The following is a 12,085-nucleotide window of genomic DNA, read 5'->3' on the forward strand; positions in this document are numbered from 1 at the left end:
AAATATATTTATTGCTAGAATTGGCAACCTAAATATCTGCGTAGGCCTTGCATTATTTTTAACTAACAAAACATTCTCTACCAAAACGTTGCTTTTAAGTCACTCAGCTATTTCAGTTACTATGTTTTCAGGCCCTGTCAGGAAGACAGGAGAAAATGGATGTTTTGTTGTGCATTCGTTAATGACCTTCATTCAGATTAACTAGGGCATGTCTGTGTGTCTGTTGGTATTCACACTGGCTTGGATATGTCAAAACCACAGGGTAATCAGTTGTGGGATTTCAGTTTTAAACATATGTAAGCTAAAATAGATGTAACTACTTTTTATTAGCTCTGTCTTTATGAAAACGTTTGTTCAAATCTCTTGATTTTGAGATTTTAAATGCAAGGTGTGTGGGGTTTATCAACTGAAAAATACCAAAACTCTTTATCCTATTAGTTGTAATTAGGCATCACTTGCAACATTGTTTTCCGATATAATTAAGAGCAAATTGTGGTTTAATTTGTTGTTTGAATTGTGTTAGCATGCTACATAGAACAAGAATTTTGTCTGTTCTGCTGCATTAGGTACTATTTCTCTGTCCGGGCAGGGAAGATTTTGAAAAATTTCTTTACCACATAGGTGACTTTTCATCATTAGCATCCCAAGTTCGGATCAGGGTGATGTGGTAAATGATGAAACAGGAGAATATATCTCTTCTTTTTCCCAGTTGCTTTGGGTCATGTGAAAGAGGTTAACTTCTCCAGAGTAATTTGACTTCTTGGATGAAAATCTTGTTTCTTTGGTTTATTTGTGTCTCAGTCTTTAAGTGTCTTTTGCAGCAAAGTTTGCAAATCACAGATTCTGCAACTGGACCACACATAATAAAAATAAATTAATGAAGTAACTTTCTCTCTTACTTATACAAAATTTGGTTCCTTTTTTCCCTTCCAAAACTGTGTTTGTGCAAAATCTGCAATATTTGCCGTTTTCAGTTTTGGAACTGGCAGTGAATTCCTTCAACGGAAATTTGCAGTGTGCAATGGTTTGATGTTCTATGGGCTGGTACTAGCATTCTTTTCTCTTGAAGAGTTCCCAAGATGAAGGAAGCCTTTTCAAAACAGAACTGGGAGTCAAATGTTATCAAATGGCTTGAGATTGTTTGGGTTTTGATGCCTTCCAAATTTGCTTTTGCTAACTTTTTGAAATTGGATCTGACATCATTTCTAATTCACCAACATGGATTTGAATGGTCCTACTTGAAGTTTTCTTAATTTGAGGTGGTGGTTGTGGATTCTTTTATCATCTCTGTGTTGACCCTGTGTCGCCATGGCTGACAGTTGGTGGCGTTCTACTTCCATACACATTTCTCAAGTCTGTTCCTGTTAATACTTGGTCTCCTTTGCCTCAGCATTTCAGAGTGGAGATCAGAGTGACACCCTTCCTGCATGTGGGCAGTAACCGTCCCTTGTTGAATGTGGGAAAGGCCCTGTTTCAGCTACTAAGGTTTTTGCCATACTTAGAGATTTAGGTAAAATATAACATCTTAGACATTTACCCATCTCTGTCCTCTTCAGAATTTCCGTGCCATTTCTTGTCTTTTAAATGAATGGTGCATTGATTGGAAAAACTTGTAGGTCAACTATGTGTAAACTAGTGATTTTTTTAATAGCACTTTTTGTAGTAAAAGTTGAAGATATCACTGAGGAGGTGTTTAAGAAAAGGAATGTTGATGTTACAATTTGCTCTGCTTAAGAAAAAAGACTGGTAATGATTGTTAGATAATAGCTATTTCAGATTCTGGAAAATTGCTGGGTTTGGGAGGGATATAATTATGCTTTATAAAGTTGTTTTATTCTGATGACTAATTGTAATGGTATAATTATTCTAGTGAACTTTTCCACCTTGCACGACTGTGTTGGCTTTATTTGATGATATCTTTAACAGTTGGTGTTTTGAGAACTGAAGGGCTTTAATGTGAATGACAAAGTGGTAGAGCTTTCTAATTATGTATAAATGCCTCATTTGCTGAAGAGAACTGAACTTTAGCTATTGTTCAGTTCAGCCAGGGTTGGAATTGGCACACAAGGGTGCCTTGCTTAGGAGTCAAAATGACAGATGTTTCAGTGAACATATAACTGTATATAACTGTTGTGATACAGTTTTTTGAAAGCCATGCTCTAAATTGCTAATGATGGTATTGTTTTACTTGAGATTTTATTTTTCTTTAGCTTACGGTGGTATCAACATCCCACTGAAGAAGAACTGCGGATTCTTGCAGGGAAGCAAAGAGGGAAGAGTAAAAAAGACAGGTAAATACTTGGTTTATGCTTTTCTTCCCCCCCCCCCCCCCCGACTTTTTGGTTTTGTTTTTTTTTTCAGCATGGTGTGGTTCATCTAATAACTTTTCCAGCCTACTTTTGTCATAGTGTGAGTTAAAAACTCCTAGTTGCATGTGACTGCCCTGCTTGCATTAACTGTCACAGTTCTTTAGCAAAACATGTTCTTTCAGTTTAACAGAGTTGGACATTCCCGAATTGTGCAAAACTGGGTAATTTCCACCCACAAAATGGTCTGTGAAATGCTAATTTGATGGCAAGGGTTTTTCTTAGTGAATGTATGCATTTAGATAAAAACTGAGGAAACAAATCTTAGGATTGTAGCTCTTCATCTTGAAGCAAGGAAAGAAAGATTTGATTATATTAGTTCAATATAGGATTACAATGAGCCGCCACTCTTTAACAGAGCTGTGAAAAAGGTAAATGGGCTCCTAGGATGTATTATGTGAAATGTTTCTAGTGGAGAGAGAGGGAAATAATAACCCTCTTGGACAAGACAACAATGTCGAACTTTATCTGGATTACTGTGCATGCGTCTGATTACTCGTGTTCAAGAAAAATTCATTTTGTGTGTGACCTGCTGAACAGAACTGCTAGGATTATCCAGGAAACACAGTCTTGTCTTACTCAAGGGGGCTAGAAGAGCTGGGCTTGTTGAATCCATAGAAAAGACAACTGAAAAGATGGAATAGCTGTCTATTAAGTTAAACTGGAAACAGATTTTTGGTGTTCAGGCATGAAGTTCTGAGCAGCCTTAGCAGAAGTACAGCTGTGTAAAGAACTGAGACATCTTGAGGTGGTAGAGCTGGCCATGTTGATGAAATATTTCTAAATTGACCATGTATAAAACAAAACAACCCCCTCTGCTTTTCTTTTTGGCAACACAGGAGATTTGCTGTAGCTCCTTTTTTTCTATCCCAGTATGAACTCTCTTACAAATCTTAAGATTTGAATTAATCTACACACTGCTCATATAATCTGTTAGTTGTAATTACAAATGATTGTAATTACAATTACAATGTAATTATGATTTTTCCTCCTATTTCTTAGATCTTAAGCAGCATGGTTAGCAATCTTACTTGCCTCATTTAGGTTAGAAAAGACCTCTGAGATCATCTAGTCCAACCTTTGATCACATGTCAATTAGAACATGGCCCTAAGGGCCGCATCCAGTCATTTCTTGAAGACCTCCAGGGATGGTGACTCTACCACACACCACCCAAGAAGGGCAGCCTGTTCCAATTCCATGAAAAAATTCGTCTTGAAGTCCATCCTGAACCTCCCCTGGCACAGCTTGAAGCTATGTCCTTTTGTTCTGTCACTAGTTAACCTTGAGAAGAGACCATCCCCCACCTGGCTACAGCCTTCCTTCAGGTAGTGGTAGAGAACAAGAAGGTTCCCTGTTGTGAGGAAACAGACAACTCTTAGTTAAATTAAAAATTAAAATAATTTCTTGAAAACAGAAAAATTGAATAATTACAAAAATTAGAAAAATATAAAAATTTGGGATCCTATGGCTCGGTAGGTGGTATGCCCCAGGAGTGCAGGGATCTGAGATCTTCTGGCTGAAACAGCACTGGACCTCAGATGATGAAAAAGGACTTGCAGTGCTGAGGTGACTCTTGGCTAATCCAGGAGTCTAAAAAGATTATTAAAGGCTCCTTAATAGGAGTAAGGGTTTTAATGCCCAGCACTGATTTCCACCCACAGGTAGCCTGCAGGGGTCTGACTCCTTGAGGCTTGGTCTCAGTGTTTTATAGTGCCTTTGCTCCGCCCCAGTCCGCCCACAGCCCACCCCTCTGAAGTGATTGGTGCTTTCCCTTTGTGAGATCATCTCAGTCCACCAATAGCTCATCATTGTCAGAGGGGTGGTATCAGTTGAAATAAGGGTGGTAAAGTGCCCTCATTAAAATTAAGGTTGCCATGGAGCTTGCCTGCAGGGTAAAGGCTGAAGAACTAAAAATAGCTGGTGGCTGTTAGAACTGGGGTTTTGGAGTTAGGCTTTGAATTAAGGTGCAAAGTAAAAAACACTTTTAAAAATATTAAAATACATGCAACACATCTTAAAACACTTGTAAAAGTATACAATAAACATGGGAAAGATAACTCTTGTTATCTTTTTGTGGTGTACAGGTGGTTTAAAGTTTGGGAAGAGAGCATAACTTGGGGATTTTTATTAAATGGGGATTTTTAACTGGGAATAATGCAACTCTTTTAATAAACTACTTTGAACAATTGAAAATACTGATAATGGAACTTGATTTTTGTACCTGGGCTGATGGGTTAATTTAACATTCAATTTAAAAATACTTAACTCAGAATTAATTAATTAAAACACTTAATATGCAAAGACCAAACACAATTAGGGATTTCATGTATGACACCCGTGAGCCTCCTTTTCTCCAGGCTGAGCCTCCCCAGCTTCTTCAGCCTCTTCTTATCAAACTTGTACTCCAGACCCTTCCCCAGTTCCATGGCCCGTCTCTGGACTTGCTCAAGTACCTCAATGTCTTTCTGGTTGTGAAGGGGCCCAAAACTAAACACAGGATTTGAGGTGTGACCTCAGCAGTGCTGAGTAGAGGGTAGAGTCGCTGCCCTGGTCCTGCTGCCCACACTATGTCTGACACAAGCAAGGATGTCCTTGGTCTTCTTGGCCCCTAGGCCCATGCTGGCTCAAGTTCAGCCACTGTTAACCAGCACCCCCAGATCCTCTTCTGCTGGGCAGTTTTCAAGTGACTACCCTAGCCTGTAGCACTGCATGGGGTTGTTGTGACTCAAGTATAGGACCTAGCACTTGGTCTTTCTTGTTGAACCTCATGCCACTGGTGTCAGCCCATCAATCAATCCAGCCTGTCCAGATCCCTCTGCAGAGCCTTCTGCCCTCTGGGAGATCAACACTCCCGTCCAGCTTAGTGTTTTCAAATTTACAGAGGGTGCCCTCCATCCCCTGGTCCACATGATCTATAAATGTTGGGAAAAAAGGTCCGTGGACTCCAGCGGGGGGAGGAATTGCAGTCCAAACCAATATGGTTGATAAAAGCAAGCTCCGTTTATTAGCAATCCAGAGGCACTTATATAGTATACCAGCTTGTTAACTCTTAAGTGGCTTAAAACTTATCAAAGCGCATTTCTACTTCTACGTAATTGGACTTACATTGGCAAGCTTCTACAGTTATGTTATGATTAAAAGAATTCAGAGTTCACCCTCCTCCCTCCGGGTCTTATCTCCACAGCTGCATCGCTTCAAAACTCCCTTTTTGTTTCCCAGGCCTGTTTCTCACACAGGGATTTTTCTCATGCAGAGTTTTTCTCACACAGGCCTTTTGCTTGCAGGCTCTTGCTTGTACAGTTCTTTTATTGATCCCATAATTCTATCAATGATCCATGCCCCTGATCCTTTAATAATTTTGCAACGAATTCCCCCTTTTTCTTTTTGTACAAGCAATACTTGATGGGTCACAGATGTAGTGACTTTGTATGTTATCTTCCGCAAGCACTGGCGTAGGCAAGGTATACACAGTATTATTAATAATATTCCTAGTCCTACAGTAATCAAATGCCACACAAATAAAACTAGCCATGATTTTAAACGTAGAAACTTTAACCATCTTTCTAAGCTGAAACCATCTTCTTTCTGTAATTGTGTGGTTAATTGATGTAACTTACTTATCTGCTTGTGAATTAGGACAAGGTAGTTAGATTTATACGGCACATACCTTGGAACTTTCCACAGCTATGGCTGTGAGCTAATAGAAGATCAATGGCTACTTAATTTTATAATACTGTATGTCTAACACTAGTAACATTTACACTTAACTCATTAAGCATTTGCAAGGTTATATTAAACTTATCCCTCTCCCAGCAAGCAAGTTTATGCAAAATTGCAAGGTTATATTAAACTTATCCCTCTCCCAGCAAGCAAGTTTATGCAAAATTGCAAAGTTATATTAAACTTATTCTTCTCCCAGAAAGCAAGTTTATGCAAAATAGCGTGAGCCCTGGCTGCTAAAGTACCAGGTAAAAACATAAATGCTAGTTAAATTGACTGTTTTCACTTGCTCTAAATGGGCAGACAGCTGATTGAAAATGTCTGCTAATGCTCTTGTTTCAAGACAGTTAAAAAACAATTTTTTACTTTACTTCTGTGTTTTGGTGTTATATCCAAAAATTTATGCAACTCTCCTTTTTAGTTTTGTCTTTGGAGAGGGTTCCCCAACACCCACCACAAGTCACTAGCAACCACCTAGGGCAGCTGTCACATTCACCCCAGAGTCTTGCTATTTCTCCTGCTACGGAGAGTGGTGGATCTGGCAAGTCCTCAGCTCCTTCACTCAGTCTGTAGCCTCTCCCAAGGCTCCTCGGGACAGGTCTCAGAGTTCCAGCTGTTATGGTAGTGGCGTCACTTTCCTCAGGAGCTGATGCTGACTGCTCCTTCTTGTTTTGGGGTCCTGTAGTACAGCACCACTTGCTGGGCACCTCTCTGGTTAGTGATGCAGCCATGACTTGTCCCTCTTGTTGCAGGACATTCTGCAGCATTGCAGTCCTGATGCGATCATTCGGACACAGGACATCTGCTGTAAAGATAAACTGCAAAATGCTTCGTGTAGATAAGTCAGCAAGCTTTTTGATTACTTCTTGTATCATTTGTTGGTGTTTCTCCCTCTTTTGGGGCTGACCCCCAGCAGCCCCAGCCGGCTTTGGCTTTGCAGGCGACGAAACCACAGAAGCTACATAGCTGCCAGACGTTCCGCTGTTCAGCAGGGGAGGTTGCTCTCTGCCGCTTTTGGCCGGGTTTTAGGACCTCTGGGCTGCTCTGCCGCTTTTGGCTGGGCACCCGGACTGCCTGTGTCTCCTTGGCCCGCCTACGCCCCGCCCCCTGGGTCCAGTGGCTCTGCTTCGGTGTTCACGGCCATTTCTCTCTCGGCCGTCGGAGGGGTAACATCCGGCTCTGCCGAGTTTAGCAGCTCCTGCAGTGAGCGGACAGGTGCTGCTGTGTTTTTAACTGGTTTTCTCGCGGCCAGCCCGAAGGACCGTGCTACCCTGGGCTCCACTCTGGTCTCTGCCCGCCGCTCCGTAAGACCCCCGTCTGTTTCTTTCCCGGAACTACTACAGCCAGCGCTGCCACTCTCTAAAGTCTCTATGGCAGCTGCGGCCACTATCTTTTCTGTTTTTATTTCTGCGAGAGTGCCAGTTACTGCTCTCCAGGTGAATTTGAGAGCTTTTGTTTCTTTAGCTTTCTTTTTAAACGGTCTTGGATCAGCTAGTTCCTTATAAAGGTGTACTTCTTTAAGTCCCCGCTTTTCTAAAAAGTGTAAACCAAGGGCCACCTCTATTTCCATATCTGTGTCCTACCGCACTGTGTCCCACCACAATAACTGCGTCTAACCGCAAAATCCGCGTCTTACCGCTGTCCCTGCTGTCAGGGTCGTGCGGCCTTCCAGGTTTGGCCCTTGTCAGCTGATTCGGCGGACCCCTGATGTCAGGTTAGTCCAGGCACGGATCAGACACTTGCCTGCAGGTGTTGATCTTTTGCCCCCCGATCGCCGCTTTATCGGTGCCACGTCGGCTCCCACCGTAGTCAAGAAAACGAAATCCCAGTCGCAGTCCGAGTCCCTGTTCAGGCGCCAAATGTTGGAAAGAAAAGGGTCTGTGGACTCCGGCGGGGGGAGGAATTGCAGTCCAAACCAATATGGTTGATAAAAGCAAGCTCCGTTTATTAGCAATCCAGAGGCACTTATATAGTATACCAGCTTGTTAACTCTTAAGTGGCTTAAAACTTATCAAAGCGCATTTCTACTTCTACGTAATTGGACTTACATTGGCAAGCTTCTACAGTTATGTTATGATTAAAAGAATTCAGAGTTCACCCTCCTCCCTCCGGGTCTTATCTCCACAGCTGCATCGCTTCAAAACTCCCTTTTTGTTTCCCAGGCCTGTTTCTCACACAGGGATTTTTCTCATGCAGAGTTTTTCTCACACAGGCCTTTTGCTTGCAGGCTCTTGCTTGTACAGTTCTTTTATTGATCCCATAATTCTATCAATGATCCATGCCCCTGATCCTTTAATAATTTTGCAACATATAAAGACCTTGAACAGGACGGGGCCCAATACTGAGTCTTGTGGAGCACTCTTAGTGACCAGCTGCCAACTGGATGCAGTATCATTCACCACGATTCTCTGGGTTAAGTTGTTCCTTGTAAAGTAGTGATTTTTTTTTTTTTTTTTCTTTTTTTGCAACATTCCTTAAAACTAAGAATCTTGTTTTATCTTAACAGTTTTCTGTGACAAAAATCAGACAAAAATTGTGCATAAGATTACAATTTATAATTATTCATTTAACCAGTGGTGTTTATTCATACATAAAATAACTTCAATTATGTAATTATAAGTTTAAGTCCACCTGTAGGAGCTTTAAACTGGAAAACACAACTGCACTGCCAAATAATAATAGTACTTTAACAATTGTACTCTTACTGCCTTTCCTCAGCCTTGCCAGTCTTTTGCAATAGTAGTAGTAGGTGATTGTACCAGGATGAATGTTAATCACAGGGCAATATAAAACTTCGAAGAAACTAAAACGGTAATGTGGAGGCTTAAATAACGTTTGCTTTGCTTTGCTTGTTTAACAGCTGAATGAATAATAATTTTTTTTTTTTTAATGCTCTGTGTCCTTGAAAGAAGCTACTCTTGCTCAAGAAGAACCGTAGTGAACTGGGAATTGTTCCTGTTGAGTTGGTTTGGATTTATTGATTTAGGTTGCACAAAATGGAATGTACATATTGTGAGTCATCTCAACAAGGAGATGTGAAAGAGACTGTGTAGGAGAAATAGAGGCATCTGTTTAGTACTCCCCATGTCTTTCCAAGATAAAGAATCTGCTTCGTCAAGCCCATAGTCTTTCAAAGTGTAATACCTGCTCCTTAAATACACTGTCAGTCTGAACTAATTTAGAGATAAATGATTAAAGGAGATACAAGGAGCTTGCTTGAAAATTAGCCTTAGAAACAGCTGTAGTGTGAAATTTTAGTTAATTTTATTCAGTGCATATTACACTTCAGTATCTTATGCTGTAGGGTTTAATAGCACATGAATATTAGGCAGGTTTTCTGCTTCAGAATAGTTTGTATTGTATGAAATTGTTAGGCTAATGAAAAGGTCCACAGCTACTTTGAATTACTTTGAATTAAAGCATTCAATGATGCTGGATATATTCTGTCTGTGCCTCTTGGATTGTGGAGCCTCTGGGATAATTAAAGTGTAGGAACACCAAGTTTTGTTGATCTGAAATGACTTCTGTTGTCAAAATGTGCATCTCACTCAAGATGACAGTACTCCTGGATACAGGCAATAGGAGAATAATCAGGAGTACAGCTAAGGGCAGGGAAGTACACAGGAGCTTGCAGGTAGTCTAGTCCTTGGGCAGTGTTTGGAATTTCTTGTGTAGATTTGCTCAACTGAATTTTTTGAGTAATGCTTAAGATTCCTATCTACAGTTTGTCCATTAAAATTCTTGTGTTTCAGGTTATTCTAAGCATTAATATAATCTGAAAAATTTTATTAATGTTTTCTGCTTGTATTTTCATCTCACATATGAGCTAAAATGAAAAAATTCCTGAAAACGAAGTTCATGATTGATTGGATTTCTTTTTAATTATTATACCCAAATAATTTGTTTTTCTATGGAAAATCCACCTCCCCTTTTCTAATTTCAGAGGTGGTATTGTAAAATGTGGCAGTCTGTTGTTTCCTTCTAGCCTTTCAGAGGTTTTAAGTTTTAGGTTTGATTTTTTAATCTAACAGAACACCATTCGATCTTTTTAATTTTTTTTTTTTTAAGAGCGTGCTGGGTTTTTTATTGAAGTCTACTAGTGTGACTTAATTTCAGGGAAGCAAAGATCATGATACTGGTATAGTTTGAGAGCTCCAGATGAAAAACACCTTTTGCTCTAAATACATGCCTTTTTAGATTAGAAAGATAACTTTAATTGCCTTTGCTTGATGGCTAGTTGGCTGGACCTTTCAAGGATCTGGGTTAGTTCAGCTCATGTGATGTACTTGCTTGTTGTGACGAGAAGGACTAATGCAAGATTTCTTTTCTTTTCTTGACCTTGGGAACACCCTGTAGCTCTGAATAGAAAAAATCAGTGGGCTGAAATAAATACTGTCCCCTGGATCTTGACTCAACAGATGCTCAGATTAAAGCATATGGAACCCATTTAAACCCATACCACAATAGGATGTCAGAGTCTGTCAGGTTATAGCTGGAAGCCATTAACATACCTGATTGTTTTCCAAGATTTGAACTTGAAGCACTACTTTTAGCTAGAGACATAAAAATATTCGTATTTGGGAAAAAAAAAAGCAGTCTGCATTTTTCTTGAATGTGAAATGTCATTATATATTGAAAAATTCTATTTTGTTTCATCCATGCTTGTGCTACCTATTTATTTATTTATTTATTTTACAGAAAATATAATGGTCATATTGAAAACAAACCCTTAACCATTCCAAAAGATATTGATCTTCATCTGGAAACAAAATCTGTAACAGAAAGGGACACTATTGGTAAGAGGATGCAAAGAGTAATATATTATTTCCAATATATCCTGAGTCTATGAAGTGTTTATTTGTGATGAATGCTAAAATATCTTTTTTGTAGACAGTGAATGAATAGAAGCAAAACTGGTTGTAAATCAGAAAGCAGGCAGTAGGGCTTAAGTCTCCTTTCGTGTTCCATGGGTGACATTTTAATAGCAGTGTTGTGGAAGGGGATAAGTAGGTGAAATCCAGCATAAACCACAACTATTGTATCAGGCTCCCATAGCAATATGAGATGACACCAGAAGAATCACATCATAGTCTATTCAAAATAGAGTTTTTAGCTTTGTACAAGAAAGTAACAATTCTCAGACATCAAGCCATATACTTTATGATCATCTAAAATAGGAAATGTGCTTCAGCATTGGAACCTAAGACCTTTCAACCACACATCTGAAGCATTCAGGTAAAATGCTTAAAAATGGCAAGTGACAGTACAGAAATATACAGCATGAAGTGTTTTAGAAGGTACTGGATTTTTTTAGATGGTAATTTTTGGTTACTTCATCATCATCAGTCATTCTGTTACAGAAAATTCATACATGGGTATGTATGTGATACGTATTTTTTTCCTACCTATGTTTTTATATTTGTGTGTTCTCTGGATAAGTACAGAAAGAAAGGATGCATATTCCTATGCAGGAGACTTCTTGGCTTAAATTGTGGGTGACAGTGTTTGTGTAACAGAAATGATGTTTTTGAAGCTGGGGCATAAATAGAGCATTCACAAGTTTCAACTAGTGTTACTTTCATTAAACTATAGCATTTAATTGTCAACCTGAGTGATACAGGATAGGGTTTACTGTGTTTAAAATGTAATATATACAGTTTTTTGGGGAATCTAACCAGATTGTTATTTCAAAATAAGTGTAGGACTTGGAAATACCTAAGGTTGCCAAATTTAATATCTTTACTAGCAGGTAGCTTGTAGTCAAGTCAAACATTCAGTAATGTTTTCTCACTTTCAAACTGTGTAAATGTAGGGAAGGTGTTTGGGAGGGACCATTTGTGTTGTCACAAATCATTCTTTGCAGTTTCCAACACCTGTGGAAACTCTCTCCATAACATCCAGCCTGTATGCAACACAGTATAATCCACAGAATTTTTACAGTGAAGTTTACACAGTGATTATTGCTTTATAGAATGTATTAACAAAATCTCGAAGAGCA

General features: G+C 39.4%; 1 protein-coding gene across 3 annotated transcripts in view; it reads left to right on the forward strand.

Moving 5' to 3' along the window:
- TMEM161B (transmembrane protein 161B) overlaps positions 1-12,085 on the forward strand; it is a 46,952-nt gene that overhangs the window by 10,155 nt on the left and 24,712 nt on the right. For all 3 annotated transcript variants that reach the window (XM_048290493.1, XM_048290494.1, XM_048290495.1), the window contains exons 3-4: positions 2,211-2,291; positions 10,786-10,883. In XM_048290493.1, the coding sequence (XP_048146450.1) occupies positions 2,211-2,291; positions 10,786-10,883 (179 nt within the window). The remainder of the gene's footprint in view (positions 1-2,210; positions 2,292-10,785; positions 10,884-12,085) is intronic.

The sequence above is a fragment of the Corvus hawaiiensis genome, chromosome Z, assembly GCF_020740725.1.
Source record: "Corvus hawaiiensis isolate bCorHaw1 chromosome Z, bCorHaw1.pri.cur, whole genome shotgun sequence".
Taxonomy (NCBI): domain Eukaryota; kingdom Metazoa; phylum Chordata; class Aves; order Passeriformes; family Corvidae; genus Corvus; species Corvus hawaiiensis.